The sequence below is a fragment of the Sinohyriopsis cumingii genome, chromosome 2 (assembly GCF_028554795.1).
Source record: "Sinohyriopsis cumingii isolate HCF-2022 chromosome 2, ASM2855479v2, whole genome shotgun sequence".
Lineage (NCBI taxonomy): Eukaryota > Metazoa > Mollusca > Bivalvia > Unionida > Unionidae > Sinohyriopsis > Sinohyriopsis cumingii.
The window spans coordinates 115023004-115043571 of NC_142962.1; the positions used below are offsets into that span (position 1 = coordinate 115023004).

Sequence of the window (20568 nt, forward strand, 5' to 3'; positions counted from 1 at the left end):
AGTCAAGGAGGAGAAAGTGGAGAAGGAGGGGGAATACTGAGGAGTTGGTGGAGAGAAGGAATTTGGAGAAAGTCGGGAGGAAGAGGAGAAGGAATAGGAGGAATAGGAGAGAAGAATACACATATGAGTAGAATACAAGGACAGGTGGAAAGCTATCTAAAACTACTAATCAAATGATGCATTAGGCTATCATATGGTCGAGCAGAAGGAGAGTACTTGGGAAATTTTAATCATTTGATTATTGAATTGTCATTAAATAGCTATTTGTTGAATTTCACTTTCTGTATATTCAATCATATAACCGTCAGCATTGCTGACTGGGAACTTGGAGCTTTACATCTATCTTTCACTAATTTAACTTCCAACCAAAATCGAGCCTGGGTGGGACTTTCATAACAGTTTAGATAAAATACTGGAAGCACCCCAACCCACACCTTCCACAGTGACGGACTAACAACCCATCACACCACAATGGTTTACAATCCTTACCTCTTCTTCCTCCTCCTTTTCAACAATTCTGAGCTCCTCCAAAACTGCACTTCCTATTTCCACCGCCAAACTGTTCCCTGCACCACAAGCCCGTGTTTTCTCCAGTTCATCTATCTCGGTGTCCAAATCCTGCAGAGATATATCTTCTAGCAACTGTTCCTTTGGAAGATCAGAAATACGACTCTTTTGTATATCTGGAATATCTGTACCAACTCCAAAAACTCTGTCAATGGTCCTTCTTGCCTCCTCTTCCTCTTTTCCATCTTTGTCCAGTTCTACTGTATATGTACCAGCTTCACTGCCTTCACTGTCTTCTTTTGGGGCTGGACCATTTTCAGGGGATTTTTTCAAAATTGACACTGGTGGTTTTCCAGTGACAGGTTTACTTTTTGTTTCAGATGAATTTACTTCAGATGGTTTTGTTAAACTTTTTCGGTCTTTGTCTTTACTGATTGAGTTTACATCATAATGCCTTGCTTCTTTATACAAAGTATATTCTGATGATTGATCAGTTTCTTCCTTGGCACTTTTGATACTCTGGGAAACTGAAATATCAAACATTTTGTCAAAAAGATAAGTTGCACTATCAGAAACTTGTGTAGATTCCTCATCGAAGCTCTGGGATTTCCTGGGCTTGTTATATATCATTTTCCTTGAAGTTCCCGAGACTGCATGTCTTCTTTTGATGGCAGCAGATTTACTTGATGGTCCTGGAAATGAATACAAATCCTTTAAAAAAGCACAAGTTCATATGTCTGTATGTACACAGCAAAGCATAAGCTTAGATATCTTAAGCACTATAGATTAAATAGTGATGTCACCATAAGGCAAGGATATTGGTCAGCTGGCATAACTTTTGAATGTTTTAGATGGTTCTCTCCATAAAAATATCCTCTAGATTCCAATATTCTTAATGTAGGATTTCAGTGCAAACTAATTATATTCCACAATATCTATGTCCTGGTCATTTCTGAAAAGTAATTTATTAGAGTACAGAAGAATCTTGTGCAATTATACTTTAACCATTATACTTCTTACTCCTTTTTCAATTACTTTTAACAGACTTGTTCTGAACGTTAGACTGGTCTGATTATATGACTGTGGACTCTGCTGATAAATACAGTCTTTACTTGCCTTTGACTGGTACCTTGTCCAATCTATCCTCTGTTTGCTCACTTGATACAGACCCTGAACCAGTCTTGCTCTGTAGCTTGGTCCTATTTCCTTCCACTGAACTCCATATCTCATCCAACTGCTTTTGTCGAGTTGGGGAACTATCACGCCCCTCAGAATGGGACCTGACTTCAGACTGCAAATACAATGTAACATATGTATTTGCTTATAAGATGAGTTCAACTGCAAACTGCATAGACCCAGATCTGCCATCACAAAATGTACTGGCAGATCTGGGTCTTTGCAGTTTGGAAGGAGTAGTCAGTAGAACAAGCACAGACCTGGATCTGTAGGTGCATTATGCTGTGGCGGATCAGTATCTATCTTTTTTGCAGTTGAACTGAACTTATATGTGAGTATATATGGTGCATTTAATCTCCTTACTACCAGGATATACAGACAACTGTAAATGTTAATTTCAGGATACTGAAACACTGCCCTGAAATCAAAGTGCGTAGGGCAAATGAACCGAGAACTCGGAACAATTACCTAAATACACAAACCAAGACAGCTTGGTAATAAGGAATTCTATTTAACATTTGCTTGAAATCAAGTCAGAGCATTTCAATCATTATTTATATAATAATTCTGTAGAAAGTGACTGAATAACGATGTTGGCATTAGCGATCAATGGTGATCAAAAGGATCATATGGTCATTATTTTCAACAGAAACAGTATGTTTTGCAATTTAACATTCATGGACATGTGCTGCTGTCTGATGAATTTCACCCTGAAGTAAATGACATCCACGAGTTGAATGTATTTTTAAAGCTGCATAAAGTATTATTTGCCAGAAGTTCTTAAAAAGGAATGTGCTGATTAATGCATTATTTACCAGAAATAAAACCTGCATTAGTTTGCAAAAAAATTCTAAAAAAGTGAGAAATTATTAAGAAAATACAAGTTACAATAATAATGAGTAAGCTGAATGGAAGTCAGATTCTGCATATAAAATTTCATTTTGCTGCTATTTTCTGCTACAATTAATAATTACACAATGACCATGTTAAAAATTATTATACAAATCAGAGGTAAGGAAATGTTTTGATATACAGCAGAGTATTTTATTTTTTGTAGCAGCAGTGGGTGTGGGGTTGAGACTACTGGCAGAACACATGGGTGGAGGTGGGTTTGCATACCATATTAAAGTTTCTAGCAACTGTTCAGTCACATATGCTTACATTCATTTGATTTCATAACCTTCCTACTTCAGACTGAAAACTTACAATGTCCAGGCTCTCTGATCTGGCACTGGACAAGACATAAAAGGGGAGCTTGTTTCTAAGTCTTGTTGCAAAGAAAACCAATAATAGTCTTACCCGAAGTCGAAAATGTGCCTCAGCTACTGACTATTGCAGAAACCATTATGTTAGAACCACAAAGCCTTGTCTAGACAGGCTGTTTGACAGGATATTTAATTTGCCTGGAATATGGCAGACTCTGAAAGTGATCTCTTTAGCGACTGCCCATAGGGGGGATGTTCCAGACTTCCATGCAAAAGAAGTGTGTACAAGGCCTAAGGTATGCTATTATAGATACAATATCCAAGGCAACTGAAACAAAATGGTGCTTCTGAGATTGACACAGCCCTGTAGTGTAAAAAATTGTCTGTAATTTCTTTGCTGTTTATATGAAGGTTTGCTTTTTCATGAGATAAAAGAACCACTGTCGGGCTCCAGGTGAACACAGTAAGGAGTAGGGTTTGTGCTGCAAATCAGGATTCCATTCAGGAATCAATCCTGATTCAGCCACCAAATCAGGTGGTGAAGAAATAGAATTCCAGATTAATATGAGCCAACAATGGGTACTTGTGTCATTTCCAGTTTGCTAGAAGTAGAAACTCAAGAGAGCAAACATAAAATCACCTTAGGGAAACTAGAGAATGATGCTGATGTATTCAGAGTTCCTAAGAGAGAGAAAGAGAGGCAAAGGTGAGCTGATAATGAAGTCTTGGTTACATGAGCTGCAACGATGGGCAGAACATGAGCAGTCCTATTTGATGGGATGTGAACCTTCCATTGTCTTAAAAGTATGACTCGATAATATCAGTCATCGTCACCATGCTAACCTTAAGAGGAATCTGCTCACCCCTGTCAGAGAGGCGTGACACAGCCTCATCCACTTTTTGTCCCTTGAGAGGGGTCAAGAATCGATCCTTTGCTAGCATGTAAAGCATTGAACTGAGCTTCTGGAATCATTGGCTTTCAGATTCTGAGCCATGTAGATTGTGACTTGTTAGTGCCCGCAGGGGGAACGGACTTCCAAAACCAAGGCAGGATTCAGGCCCCTTCCAAGAACGGGAGGTAACTTTATCCCAAGTCCTACACTTGATCTGTCCATAGACAACATATAGGGCATCAGTCCATATGTGCACAACCGGTGCACGATAGGCGGGAAATGTGTATATCCCACAAGGCCTTTTTGTGCCTATTCTTACTGAAACCCTATGGCAATATGATATCTAAAAGAGACAAAAATCACAAGCAGAAGTCCCACAGTGGGGCTGATGCTCCTCTACTAGTGAAAAGAATTTGCAGGAATTCAGCTAAAGACCATTTCTTTCTTTAAACTGGAGTGTTGAAACCATCTTACTGTGGTTGAATACATAATGTCATTATGTATCCCCAAAAACATGCTTTAATAAGAAAGACCTGTACATGTAATTAGTATAGAGAATCAGTAAAAAGAACAACAACATCTGTATGAATGCAATTGTGATCATAGTATTACTTACTGGTTGTGTACTATGGATATTTTCTTTGGAAGTGACTTTTGAAGATTTTTCAGAAACCTTTTCAGTTCTTGTTTTAAAGTGGTGTTTCATTTTATCTGGCAAAAATTCACTTAATGGTCCAGCTATACTTTTTGGAGATGTTTCATCAAACTGCACTGTGAATGCCATACTGGCACTGCCCTCAGGTGTATGAGATTGTCTTGATGGAGTTGCCTCCCCTAATGTCACACTTTGGACTTCTGAAGCTATTCCATTTTGATTGGTTGGTTTTTGTGAAGCTACATTTGAGACAGATGAGGCTGATTTTGAAGAGCTGACACAATGAGAGGTAGTGTCCTTCTCAGGAGAATAATCCTTGTCTGGAATTTCCTGCATTTTGGACTTGGATTTGTCTGCAAAAGAAGCATACAGGTACAGTCCCAATGGAATCCTGCTCAAGATACATGTAGAGTGAAATGTTCATATGTAGATTAACTCTTGCACAGTGGTAAGAAAAAGAAAATTGCATTTTCTGTGAAACTATTTGTTACTAAAACAACTACATAACTAAAGGGTAGTTAAATTTATTAATTATTATTAACTCTAAAATGTTGTTTCAATGTGTATTTAATAAATATCTTAAACAAAAATTATTTCCATTTAAACTATATCAAAAGTTAACTTTTGTGATTCTTTGTCAATCTCAACAACTGTCAACGTGAAAACCAGTACAAAAATTGTCTAGTCAATTGATGATAAATAATGTTTCTGACATTTTTTTTCTTCAAAGTCCTGGAAAAAAGTGAAAGTATCAAGACCAATATTTGCATCTTTAAAACCGATGTTATCTGATAACTTCAATCTACTTATTCAATACTGAACAGTATTTTCTTCTGTCTGAGCAACAGTGTTCAACATTTCTTGTAGACATACATTTATGGCACCACAAAAGTATCAGTGTCCTTGACTCAATTTTGAACTCTTTTTTTTTTTTTTTTTTTTTTTACCTCAGTAGACAAGAAACATGCAGAATACTCTAAAAGACTGTTCTATAAAGAAATCTAATTAAAATGGGTTATAAATGGAAGCCACCAAAATAAGAAAATCCATACCAATAATTCAGGTGAGTGTTGATCTTTGCTTCTGACTCTTGTCTATTACTTTAAAATGCAGATGTTTGATTTATGTCACAGATATATTGCAAACCTGTTTCAAATAACACAATCCACTTCAGCCTTAAAGATTGAAATTTTTTCAAAGAGTCAAAATGATGTAAACACTTTGATAGCAAGACCTATCACAATTTAGCAAATATTTATTTTTCTGGCAGACGTTTAAAAATTACTATTGACTTTAAAGATTCCTGAAGATAACAAATTAACTAGAAATCTAAATCTACCATGACAATTGATCTGTTATGCAAGCAAATAAGGTATGGTGAAAATGGCACCCAACTTCAAATGGGTAGACCTAGATCTCTCTGATATTGTGCAATTGGCATTATATAGCTGGTATTGTGGTGAAGTGACATTAAACATACATACATGCATGCATACATCCATACATACTTACACACATACATGCATCTGCAAACTGCACAGACCCAGATCTGCCATTGCAAAAAGTGCCAGCTGATTTGAGTCTGTGCAGTCTGTTAGGAATAATCAGTAAAACAAATAATAAAGACCTTGATCTGCAAGTGCATCATGCTAAGGCAGATCAGGATCTTTGTTCTTTGCAGTTTTACTCATCTTATAAATGAGAACATAATGGTATATATAGTGTACAGCAGAGCAGGCTCAACACTGCTTATTTCACTGATGATCTCAACTGAACAGTGATGAATGTAGATTCAGATCTGTTGGTACATTAAAAATGGTAGATCCGAATCTATGCTGTACTTCATGGATAAAAACAATATGAAAAAATACAGTCAGGTTATTTATTAGTTTTGTTTCTTTTGAAGATGTGAAGGTAATCCCCCCCCACCACCAGGCCAACTGGGGGCCCAGGGAAGTAGATCATGCTTGCAGTAAGAGGCAATTTTATTTAGCCCTGGAAAGTGTGTGATAATAATATTCCCGCTGAATAGGTCCTGAACTTTATGAAAGATTTCTGTGTATACAACAACAACAAATTTATGTCAAGAATTTTGCCTGTTTTTTGTTTTTGTTATTTAGTATGCCTTTTTTGGATACCTAACTTGCTGAATAGTGCACTGTGGATTGCGTTGATGTGACACGAACATAACACATTCAAACACAGACACACATAAATAACTTTTGTAATCAGAGAGGATAATTTATGAAGTTGGAAGAGTCACTTTTAAACAAATTAAATGTGGTCAAACCCGTATAAAATTTTCCAAAATTGTAGTATATATTTTAAAACTGTATGCATTTGTTTCAGGCAAAAATTGGCCAGAACACTTAATATCTTTTCAATGTTCCAGTCACTAAAACTCTCTGCTCTTTTTTGATTACCTTCAATTTTGCATTAGAGATATGATAAGCACACAAATTACATGACAGAATAACACGGTTACACCCAAACTAGTTTAACAGGAATACAATTTATTACCAGGTATAGTAGACCAACTTAAAGTTTATAGATGAAAATAACCAGACAAGTCTTTATTGCAAACAGGCTGTACTTCTCATGGTTCAACAAAACTGACATGAACAGTGTTTAGCAAGAAGAGGTATCTGGTATTTTACAACACAGCAACACATGAAGGCTTTTTTGCAAAATCGATTGCCTTGCCCAAGGACAAAGCATGGTAGCTGACCAAGGGTGTCTTTTGTAAACCATATATACCTGTGTACAAGTCATATCCATCACAAGCAACACAGACCCTGATCTGCCATCACTGCATAATTTGCCAGCAGGATGGGGTCCATGTTCTTTGGTCTACTCATTTGTTCAATCAAACAACAAAGACCCAGATTTAATGGTGCATTATGCAATGGCAGATCTATATCTATGTTCATTTACAGCTGAATCTGTCTTATACTCAGTATAGATCATTTTCAGATACTACTGTTAACTGGCCAAACCTATCCCATAGTCGCATCTAGTACGGTCATGTGCATTTGATGAAGGGCAACTTGAGTGACCTACACTTCTTACATGAATAGAACATTTGTCATTATAGATCGCCGCAGATAGTAGTAAACAATAATATGCCAGCACACATGTATAAGAGTTGAAATGTATGCTTTCATTAAAAAAAATTAACAATAAATGAGTATCTATTGCTTTATGTTACTGCATCATGACTATAATCGAAACTCTGCCCCCCCCCATGACTGCATGGTAATGAATAATCCGAAAATAAACAAGTTAACTTGTCTAATTAGCAGCAAACAATGAACACCAAAGGTGGCACATCACATATTAAGCAGATTCCTCAAAAGTTTGCCATTTAGTTAATATATTAAATGAGAATCAATGTGAATCCCATAACTGCTTATGATACATTGGATTGGCTAAGAAGTTTATTCTCTCTCTCTCTCCTTAGTTTGCTAACTCCATGAAAAAATATGGATAACAATTATGAGTTAACTCATCCTGCGATACATTAGCAATGGCCAGTTGCAACAGTACTATTAGCTATGTGTAATTCGTGTGGCTTCTCAGACTGGGCTCGGGATCTGATTACGCTGGCATTGATGATGCTGTGTATACCTGTATGCATCCATCCACTAAGAAATTATATGCAACAAAGAGATTTGTAAGTCCTCATGTTTTCAAGAGCATATAGTCTTGAAGAATCATCTAAATACATGTAGGTTTGTACAAATTGTAATTCTGGTCACATACGAAAATCGTCCACTCACCCCTTTCCTTTCAGAAATGGATCATACAACTTTGTAAGTCCTGTCCAGGACCGTGGACAGAGTAGGACAAATTCCTCGGGACCACAGTGATCAGGGGGGTCCACACTTGTTTCAATTTGTGATTCTTTGGGGCCTATTGGATAATTTTTCCTAGGGCCCACAAATCCTGTCCGCTGCCCTGGTCCTCTATGACGCTTTTTGTGCTCATATCTACTTTTCTGTTTTAGGCAGGTTACTGAACTATTTACTCATGATTTTTAAACACACTATTTCTGTGAAGGGTGTACAGATGTCAAACCTTTAAAAATTTGTTTGAAACTTTCTTCCCGAACATACACTATGTTCATGACAATCACTTAAAAGTTGCCCTACGTTGATTGCACATACGTTAAATATTGGCATGGAAAACCCCAGATCTATACACTGTAGCTGCCCCTTTAAGGCTCATGGTTTCCTCCAGGATCTCTGGTTCCCATGTGTGATATACTTGGATGGCTTAAAACCCTATGTGTGATATACTTGGATGGCTTAGATCCCTATGTGCGATATACTTGGATGGCTTAGACGTTATGTGTGATATACTTGGATGGCTTAAATCCCTATGTGTGATATACTTGGATGGCTTAAATCCCTATGTGTGATATACTTGGATGGCTTAGATCCCTATGTGTGATATACTTGGATGGCTTAGATCCTTATGTGTGATATACTTGGATGGCTTAGACCCTATGTGTGATATACTTGGATGGCTTTGATCTCTATGTGTGATATACTTGGATGGCTTAGATCCCTATGTGTGATATACTTGGATGGCTTAAATCCCTATGTGTGATATACTTGGATGGCTTAAATCCCTATGTGTGATATACTTGGATGACTTAGATCCCTATGTGTGATATACTTGGATGACTTAGATCCCTATGTGTGTTATACTTGGATGGCTTAGATCCCTATGTGTGATATACTTGGATGGCTTAAATCCCTATGTGTGATATACTTGGATGACTTAGATCCCCATGTGTGATATACTTGGATGGCTTAAATCCCTATGTGTGATATACTTGGATGACTTAGATCCCCATGTGTGATATACTTGGATGGCTTAGATCCTTATGTGTGATATACTTGGATGGCTCAGATCCCTATGTGTGATATGCTTGGATGGCTTAGATCCCTATGTGTGATATACTTGGATGGCTTATATCCCTATGTGTGATTTACTTAGATGGCTTAGATCTCTATGTGTGATATACTGTATTATTGCTTAAAGAAACATTTTCCAGGCACTTGGACCTCAGAAAAGTTTGAGTTACTGTCTTCATTATACTGAACCAAGTACACTTCTCCACTAAACTGATTATGATTTTACTGAAGAACCAGAGGCACCTGATGTAAGCTTGATACTAAAATAAATGAGTCAAACCTTGAGAAAAGGCAGTTGCACACAGATCATTTTATTAATTAGTGGTATTTATGTTTACAGTAAAATGTTTAAGTAATCTATGTGTCATAAGTTTCCTTTTCAATGAGCTATCACACATCTTTAAGTTACGAGAAAAAGAATGTCAACATTTATTTTTAGTCTGGTCAGACAATATTATGCTTGCCCAAGATCACTCATATTTTCATGACATTGAAGCGTTTTTTAATATATTGCCACACCAAAGTAAAGATGCCAGCATATATATATATATATATATATATATATATATATATATATATATATATATATATATATATATATATATATATACATACATACATACATACACACACACACACACACATGAATTAAAGAGTGGAGAAGTACTACCCTCCCCAATTGTATATAAATTATGGTGCAGGAAAGTATAAGTACTACCATTCCCTTGACTTGTACTCCACACTGATATGTTACCTGTATTCACACACACATGTACATATATCTACACTTTTCCCAAGAAAGATATTAATAACTTGCATCTATGAAAAGAATTCCAACTGTCTCAACTTCCACAAACTTTTGTATTTAATAATCCATTTTGGTCAAAGTTCCATTCTATAAAGCTACATATGTAACTCATAAAAAAGAAAGATTGCTAAGTGGCCAAAAGAACTGTACCTTTTGACCCCAAATAAAAATGGTTTCTACCTCATCCAAGTGCAAAACATTCAAAAAATTCAGTCTAGGTTTGTGATATAGAATTATTGTTGTTGTTGTTGTTGTTGTTGTTGTGGGGTTTAACGCCATTTTTCAGCACGCGATAGGCTATACATGGCGGCCAGTAATAATGGTGGAGGAAGAACCCGGGAAAACGCCGGAAAGAACCACCGACCCACGATAAGCTACTGGCAAGCTTTCTCACATACCCACATTGGCTGAATCCTAGACTCGAACCACCGCAGACAGAGGTGAGATGGCAGTGATCCGTAACGAAGAGCGCTTTAGACCACTCGGGGCCCCTGTGATATAGAATTAAAGTTATTGTATACATGAATCATTTTCTTCCAGCCTTCTTGCCTTCACTGGGTGCAAACCATCCATAAAAGACACACTGTACTAATTATATGGAAGAACTGTGAACCAGTCTAGAAATGGATGAACAAAAAATAGAGTATTTACGGGTTTGGTGGTCCATAATTGGTTAATAATGAAAATTAAAAGTTTAGTAAAAATATCTTTTGAGAGCTTATCCTTTATGTAATTTAAAAAAGTATAGACAAAATTCTATTGATGCAATTTTAGTATTTTTACAGGCTTGACTTAGGAGTACTCAGTAATGAAAGTAGCACCTGATTCATTTGGTGCAGAATCAATAACATGTGTTTCATGCACATGTAGATAAACAAAATGCCATGGCTCATGTGGTGTTTTTCACACATAAGCTTCCACCAAGGTTAGTTGTGCATGGAGAATTATAGGTCTCATCATCAGCACCCAGAAATTTTAAGTTATTGAACTTAGAATATGATAGTATTTCCATATGTTTACTATTGGAGTTGAATTAGTACCGTGAGTCCTAAAGGTTGGTCCAGGTCTAGAATACATGTTATTACATAGAAACCATTTTCATCCTCCAGTTACAGTGACCTCTACCATTTTTCATTTTTTTATACCAGTGACCTTGAACATTGACCCCACTGATAGTCTTGTTCCTTAATCCAAGTATAAGACATCTACAAAGTTTAGTCCAGGTCTATGATGTACAACTAAAGTTCCATTTTTTTCTTCAGCAAAAATAACCTTGACCTCTGCTTGTTTATCCCCAACAAGGACAGGCTTTTTCAATACCACAAATGCAAGTCATCCATAAAGTTTGATCCTGATCTGTGATGTAAACTAACTGTTATTGTGTACAAAACTGTTTTTCTTTCTTCAGTGACCTTTACTTTTGACCTCAACTCCAAAGGCTTTTTCCTTACCCCAAGTGAAAGCCATCCACAATATTTGATAAGGATAGATGTGTAAAACTACAATTATTGTGAGAAAATGATAAAGATAAAAGGTGAACCTGTAAACCAATGGATAATAATGTATGAACATTATAAACTCAGCCTGTGGTGGGTATATACAAAGGAGGTGGATAGTCTAATAGTCAACTCTTGTTACAACCATCCAATTAAGTTTCAACCAGTATTGTCTCTATAATGATTTTGTTATTTTGAAAATATGCCCTTAATTAAAAGAAGGGTCTCCCCCCATCCTTATTAGCATTGTCAAACCTAAATACGTATACGTAAATGAGAAGAACAAGATAAAAAATATAAACTTCATATTTAATGTTATTTTATTTACTTTGAAACATTGTGTGTGTGTGTGTATGTTTTTGTATGTGTGTGCACATGTGAGTGTGTGTGTGTGTGTGTGTGTGTGTTTGTATGTGTGTGCACATGTGAGTGTGTGTGTGTGTGTGTTTGTGTAGAAAACTGGATCAGCAATTACTGAAATGTAAAACAGTACACACTTACTGTAAGGCTCTACATTTTAACAACTTCTGTTACAAGACAGTAATGACCATAGGGCAATATACTCCATGGCTCCCAGTGACTGCATTGCAATTGGGGAGTACCCAATCTGAACCTACAGCATTGCAATGGGGGAGTACCCTATCTGAACCTACAGCATTGCAATGGGGGAGTACCCTATCTGAACCTACAGTATTGCAATGGGGGAGTACCCTATCTGAACCTACAGCATTGCAATGGGGGATTAACCAATCTGAACCTACAGCATTGAAACGGGGGAGTACCCTATCTGAACCTACAGTATTGCAATGGAGGAGTACCTTATCTGAACCTACAGTATTGCAATGGGGGAGTACCCTATCTGAACCTACAGCATTGTACCCTATCTGAACCGACAGTAGGAGGTATACTACAATTTTCATTGCACTAGAACATAATATTGACTACGGTCTTATCACAAGATAAAACTTAAGGTTAACAATGAAGTATTTTGGTGAACAATACTCTGGATTATGTGAGATAAGAAAGATTTATGTGCTACAGAGAATGTGACAATACTTAAATAAAGTGCTTGTTGGAATGAAAACTCTCGGCAAGTGTTAACTCTGTTAAATCTGTTTGTATGCCATCAAACAAACACAGACAGGATTAACAGCAAATAAATGGACCCCATAAAATATTCCATAGGTCTGAAAAACTTACAGAAATTTAACTAAACCTCTGGTTTGGATTCAATTTATATCTTAATTTGACAGAATAGCAACATTTGAATAGAACATTCATCAGGTATCTTCCACATGTTCATTTAAAGAAAATTTGAGCTGTTTTGAAAGTTTTCAATTAGAGCTAGTTTTCTTCAACACATGTTTTCACCATTTTTATAGCCACTAAAAAATAACTAGTAAATGGGTGGATGCAAGTTTTAAAAAATTTACTTAAAATGAAGTGAAATTTGATTTTCCAGCAGCAAAATTTGCCTATTTTTCTTTCCAAATGTCAGCTTGTGAAGAAGAATTTGGTTTGGTGTTTTACAGCAAAGCAACACAAGTAAATTATTCCATCCTGTTGGAACTGGATGCACCATCACATTGTTGCACGAACCCAAGGGCAGTGGTCACTATGTCCCCCACCCTCAAACATTTGTGGGTTACAACAATTTAAAACAGCAAAGGAAAATTATTTGCTTTGACAGTTTTGCCACACTAACTTTGTGGTCTGCTCTGTACTATTGTATTTTCCTTAGACATTTACATTATTGCCATATATGTTTTATCATGTACTCAAGCAATTAATGAAAACATTAACATGAATGAATATCTAGCTAACCTGAAATGAGCTACACCATGGAATTTTCCATTCCAAATCTTGCTCTCATTTAACTTTAGTATACATTCATTATCTACAAGCATTTATTATAATAAAATACTCATGTCTTTGTAATTACTTTTCATTTCAACTAAATAAATCATTAATTAAATGACAAATTGTCTATTTGATTCAATTTAGTCTCTTCTGTTATTAATTCAACCTCAAAATAAATTAAATCTTCTGTGCCACAAGTAGAACTTTAACTCTGAAAATGTCTTATATTAGGGGCTCTGTGTGTGTGTGTGTGTGTGTGATCTGGAATTTTAATGTAGCTTTAACAATTCTTCACATTGCTATGATGTCTGCAGTGTGACAGCTTATAGCGATGTCTAGCACTGGGACATCATGCCACAGACATGTAGCATGATGTCCTCCACCCAGTCACATTATCCTGACACCAGTCTGACCAGTCTGAACGCTAACCTCTTAATGCTGAGTGCCAAGAGAGGCAGCTATTAGGGGCTGTCAAACACTTTATATTGCAACTCAAATGACTACCACAAATCCTAAATGTCTTCATTGCCAGATACATTAATTTAAAATGGATATTCAATGCCATCTTATATTTTTAGCACCAACATAGACATGGAAAACATCCACTAAAGAAATGCTGTAGTCTTGTGGATGTGTATTTTTCGTTTTATGAATAAGTGTACCCAGGTGGGATCACAAAGTCAAGATTTGGGGGACAAAGAACAAAATATTACAGGAAAACTGCAATCCTGCTCTGTGTGCAACACTGTCAAATTAGTCAACTCCAGGCAGATATGAGGGTACGATTTTAACTAATTCAAGTTCACTATGCTAACCACTGAGCCACAATGGCTCCTGCCTCCATTATTCCCCTCTTATAACATACAAGAGGTGTACTGGACCTATTCTACATATCAAAGCCTGCAGTGGTCATGTATGAGAAGAACAATCCATATGAAGCACCAAGAATATTTAAATTTGAGTCTTTCTGTCTAATTTCTTGCTGTACAAGTTTGAATTCATTGATTCAAATTACGCCATCATAGTTTCTGCTATTGCAACAAGTTCTATGTTATGTGCTCTGTTCACTCATTCTTAAACAAAGATCTATTATTTTTCTGTAGACAGTTTTCCTTGAATCCTGCAGTGACAATTTTCAAACTGTTGCCACAACTGTTCTTTACTGAATATAAAGAAATTACATAAACCCAACTGCACTTGTCTTATAAAATGATGAACCAGATGATAATATAAACATGATTTGATGGCTTTAATTCGAATTAAATATTTGTATAAAATGAAAATTAATGAGAAAAAATAGGATAGAGGAGAATGGCACTAAAAATAATTTACAGTGCATATTCTTTATAAAGTAATATATTCAACAGAAAAAAAGGAGATGATTTTTTCATCAACACCAATCTTTATTCTTGGAATGGCTAATTTATTCCTAATTAATTTTCAATTATTCAACTTTACTTGACTGCCTAAAGCTGACAAGCTTATCTGATGTGAGCCAAAATTGTGCAAAGGGATATAATTCCAACTAACTTGCAATACAATGCATCTAAAATCAAGTATTGATTATTCCCCTTGTTACAAGATGACCCTGATAAAGATTATTCATATCACCTCAGTTTGAGCACATGTACATGTGTGTGTGTGTGTGTATATATATATACACACACACACACACACACTTTTCACTTATGTATATTTGGACAGACAGGGTACAATAATTTACAAATGTCAAAAATGTTAGTTACTGACACAGATTAGCTCATATCAATGCCATTGTTCATTAATCACTGATATTTTTATGATTACATATGAATATGATTGGAAATTAGGAGAACTTATCATTTGATGACTGTTCAAGGACTGCTCCAGTAAATAACAGTCTCTTTGGTAATCTAAATACATGTACTGCTTAAACAAGAGCAGCATATTGGCAGTAATATGGTTTTCATGGAACCTCTCAAGAAATCTGGATTGTTATGACTCTGTTGTCTTAAAATAAGTAACTAAAAAGGCAAAACCAACAAGTTTAGTAAAATTCAACAAATTAATTTATTTCCCTAGAACACAAAAGGATTTTTTTTAAATCTCAAAAAATCCTAAAGGTTCTATTACTAGTTTAAAAGTATAGTGTGTTCTGAATGAATTCCAGTATTTAATGTGCTGAAGTGCCAAGTCTTGGATAAGCTGATGTGCCAACAGTCTTGATGTATCATAATGATATAATTTAGAATGTCCTTGAATGAATTCACAATAATCTCAAAATATTAAGTCCATAATGTTAATGAGCACTTTGTAATACCAATGAATAATTTTAAAGTAAATGATTCCTCTCAAATTATATCTGAACAAAACTAACAATGATTTTAGAGCTGAACTTAAAGTATGAATTAATTTATTTTGTTCACATCAAATGCATATAAACACCTAAGACACAATAAAATACGAGTAATTTCCTTATTAAATTTGCATACAAGTTCTTTTTATAGAACCTTCAAGGTCAAAAGTCCATGTAAACATGTTTATAAATATTACCTTCAAGTTCAATCCTGATTCATAGACACATATTAGCTATATAATAGGTTATTTAAAACTGATTATTAAATCTACAATCATGGACAAAAGTTAAACACAATATACATATACACAAAATTAAATTATACATGCTGATGAAAAAGCAAAACTGCTTAAAATATGTAAAGATGATTTTAATGAGAAGTAGTCCTTCAAAAAGAAAAGTTGCAGAGTTATCGTGAAAATATCAAAATGTATTATTTAATATTAAACTGAATTGACCAGTACTGAAAGTCTGATTATACCTGGATCAAGCATGATTATTTTAAAATTATCCCACATCAACAATGAAACAATTAGTAGACAAACAGAAATGGTGTCATTGCTTATACGAGATATTGCTGGAATTCTTTTAATGGTTGAGACATATTTGAGAAATGTAACAGAAGTGATATGATTGGTAACAATGATCTAGAAACAATGAATTGTTCATGTAAGTTTCTGACAAAAAACAATAAATGGTGAGAGAAAAAACCTGTTGTATGCCTAAATGGAATCAAGCTTATTCCAACTGTTGCTGGTTGCTATGAGATACCAATAAGAAACTGGTTTGAAGATCTCCATAGAAAGCTTGATCCTCCTTTCACTAACATAGCTGGGAAAAGAACATGCAAAGCAACAAACATCAGATTAATATCCTCTACATCCAATACTAACTTCCTCATTTGTTTTCCCTTATACACCACTCAACATTGCATTATTTTTTTCAATGGTTCGGAGATTGACATCTTCCTAATAGAAACATGGCTAAAAAATCAGGCAATGAGCCAAAATGTGTGGATCTAACAGTCTCTGGTTACTCCGTCAAATTGTTCCCGTGCCACTCTCGCTGAGATGGAATAGCTGTTATCACAAAGAACTCAATAATTCACCATCTTAACCACACTGCAACTTTCAATTTCGAACAAACATCGTTTGAACTGGTCCAAACCTCACTCACATTGGAATAAAGGTGAGTCCATTGTTTCTTTCCCTACTGCCTTCCTCCTAGTTGAGAAAACAAACTGACTAAATGTCTCTTTTTGGAGCAGTTTCCTAAACTCCTGGAGAATAGAAATCTAATAATTGGTAACCTAATTACTCTTAGAGATCCTAGTCACATTTTTAAACTCAAATGGTCAATTAGTAAACCCACTGATAAACATGGTCACATTTTAGTCTGGATTCTTCACAGACCTGATGATAATATTCTACAGTATTCATTGATGTCCCATGAACTTGCATCAGATCACCTATATATCATATCCAAGCTCAACATATCAGTCCCTAACCCACCATCTTTTTGCTCCAAAGAGAAACCTCCATAAGATAAATAGAAACCAACTAATGCATGACATCCAAGCAAACCTAACAATTTTATTACCTCCTACAGCAGTACAACTTGACAGGTGCTTGCATTTACTGCTTCACAAATATGTCCCAGCAACAAAGTGTAGAGTATCAATTCAAAAGTGTACTCCATGGTACGGTAGTGTTAGGAACCAGCTTGGCATTGCTAAAGAGAATAAGTAAAGGCTGAGAGGAATTGGCTTTCCACCAGCTTCACTATTCATAAGCTGATCTATGAAGCTACTAAGCAGAATGTCACATGGTTCAAAATCAGCCGACTGCAGTACTAAGATCACTGAAAGTTCCAGCTGCAAAGAGCTTTTCGACATTACAAATGATCCAGAATCGAACACAAAATCTGTTCCCTATGCTACATTTTGTTGACTGGCTTCAGTCCAATATATCTAACTGACCTCACTCATGTGTACATCCCATCAAGAAACTTATTCTCCTTTTCCGACACTCGAATTCTCATTGTCCCCACTGCTTAAGTCATGTGGACAATGTTAGTTTTTGCTTACCAAAGCCCAGCTTCATGGAATGAATTGCCCACTGATCTTACAGACAAGGACACTGATCTCATATAAGAGTGCTCTTAGAACTCACCTATTTCGACTACAAGAGCATACTTAAAAGACTTAGTAATATTTAATTCCTTAATTATTGTTAGCATGGATTTTGTTTGGCAATTTCATGGAGTTTGTTTTTGTAATCTTGTCGTTGTATATGTTTATATGTGTTACCTAATACTGTAAAGCGCTTGGAGCTTCTGAAGATTAGGTGCAGTACTAAGTCCACATTAATGCTATTGCTATTATTATTGTTTATTTATTATTATTATTATTGTGTACAAAGTGAGTGTCTCTGATATATACAAGTTTAGATACTCAGCTGTATGTGTGTGTGTGTGCAACTATGTACTAAAGTATTATGTAAATATGCAATAACTGAGGGCTACAAGGAAGATTAGTTCTATGCAACTGTGTCATCCTCTTTAAACAAAGTTGCTGTTGTTGTTATTATTATTATTATCATTATTATTATTAATTGTATATAAGGATCAAGACAGAAAGTAGTATTTACAGCTTCATCTTGTTATAAATAACTACAAGGGAAATTAACATTGTGGAGGTTGTTTTATGACAAGCTGAAAAGACATATCCAATCTTCCCTCATTCTGAGGTCTCTAAAGCTACAATATAATGTATGAAAAGACATCCAATCCTGCCTCATATTGAAGTCTCTAAAGCTACAATATAATGAATGAAAAAGACATCCAATCTTGCAATCTTGCCTCATATTGAGGTCTCTAAAACTACAATATAATGAATGAAAAAGACATCCAATCTTGCAATCTTGCCTCATATTGAGGTCTCTAAAACTACAATATAATGAATGAAAAAGACATCCAATCTTGCAATCTTGCCTCATATTGAGGTCTCTAAAGCTACAATATAATGAAGCAATGAAAAAGTTCAAATATATCTTATGTGAATAAACCTTTTTCCAATAGCTTTTTGTTCAAAATATTAAACAGGAAGGAATTTTTAAAAAAGACTGTGTTAACCCCTTCGAGTATTTGCCAGGAATACTATATGATGCTTCCCATCCAAATATTCAATACAACTGTGACTGTTTGTGGCAATTACAAGAGGAAGAACAGTATCAAAATAATACCTTGGCATCCTTCCCTTTACAATGATCTACAATGTGTGTGTTCCAAGTGTTCTTGTGCAATTAACACTGCTCCTGTAAGTTGGCAGGCTTGTACTGCATAAAACTGTGCAAATGTAGTGCAGATAACAAACTATGCAAAAAATCTAGTAACTTTTAAAACCATATGTCAAGTTCAATGTGGAGATAGTGAAAATCTATTGTATCACATGCAAACAACGCCGAAGGATTTTGTGTATACTGGTGTTTATTGTCCATCCAACTGTCACACGTCTGTTTACATAGTACACTGTATCTCCTAAACCATTTGTAAATATCTGCATGAAACTTGCCATCATGACTAGACACTGTGTCTGTCTTATCAGCATTTTAAGAATCATTTCCATTTTAACAAATAAACTGTGTACATCTGTCACACTCTTCTCTAGTAGTTAGTATCTCCTGATCTCTCTGAGATATCTTCATGAAAATTGCTTTGCATCTGTATCTAAACTAGAGCCTTTGTTCCATATGAATGAGTGCTTTTTGAATTATCTCTGAAAGCTGTATTTACACTTAATAACCTCATTTTCCCATCTCTCCATTACACTCATAACAGTTAATATCTTGTAAACCATTTTAGATATCTTCATGTGCATTTGTATCAGTGTAGCTGGATCTTTGACCTTGATCTGTGACCTTAACCTTGATGAGAAAAAATGACAACACTGGTTTTTGAATTGTTGATAATGATCATTAGGATATGTTTCCAACTTCCCATTAAATTCCAATGGAAGACAAATGCTCGAAAACTTGCCCTGAAAAAATAACTTTCTTATGATCAACAACAGTAAAACCAGACCCTGTATTCTTAAAACATTTGTAGAAAATAAACTGAAGCTCAAGCTCAAAGTCCAAAAGCTTAAAATATTTATAACTTTAATTTAAATAAACTTAAAATCACAAATCTTCCAGATGTTTCCTAAAAAGGTTCCCTCTACTTGACTACTGAATTCTGATGATGCAAGCACATGCCAAGTATCAGATCTGATTTCACATGCTGAGCCTGAGCTAGAGTTCTTTTGTTAAGAAGATTTGAGAATACAGGGCCTGGACTTGAAATGCCATAGAATGTCGAGTCCTAAATATTTAATGAAATTATTAGCTAATATTTTGCTGCTCTTCTACATCTATGAATAAATTACTATGGCATACTGAACTACTTACCCTTTGAGATCAAAGAAGTATTGAGATCAGAGGGCTCATTATCTCCCCACCAAGTGGGCTGCCCATAGAGTGGTGTCCCCTTTTTCACTGTTGCCAACTCTGAAATACAACAAATAAAGGTGCAGATACCTGGTTTGATCATAATCTCTTTAGAAATAAAGCCTTTACAGTTTTGATGGATGAACAACACAAAATAATGATAACTGATGGATATAGGATTACATTACAACAAACTTAGTGTGGAGGACAAATTAGCGAAAAATTAT

General features: G+C 35.4%; 1 protein-coding gene across 1 annotated transcript in view; it reads right to left on the reverse strand.

The window, feature by feature from the left end:
* Positions 1–20568, reverse strand: part of LOC149805642 (uncharacterized) — a 236030-nt gene that overhangs the window by 60861 nt on the left and 154601 nt on the right. Inside the window, exons 10-13 of the mRNA XM_089934527.1 lie at positions 20303–20401; positions 4398–4789; positions 1624–1798; positions 490–1199 (exon numbers count right to left, since the gene is read on the reverse strand). Of these exons, the coding sequence (XP_089790653.1) occupies positions 490–1199; positions 1624–1798; positions 4398–4789; positions 20303–20401 (1376 nt within the window). The remainder of the gene's footprint in view (positions 1–489; positions 1200–1623; positions 1799–4397; positions 4790–20302; positions 20402–20568) is intronic.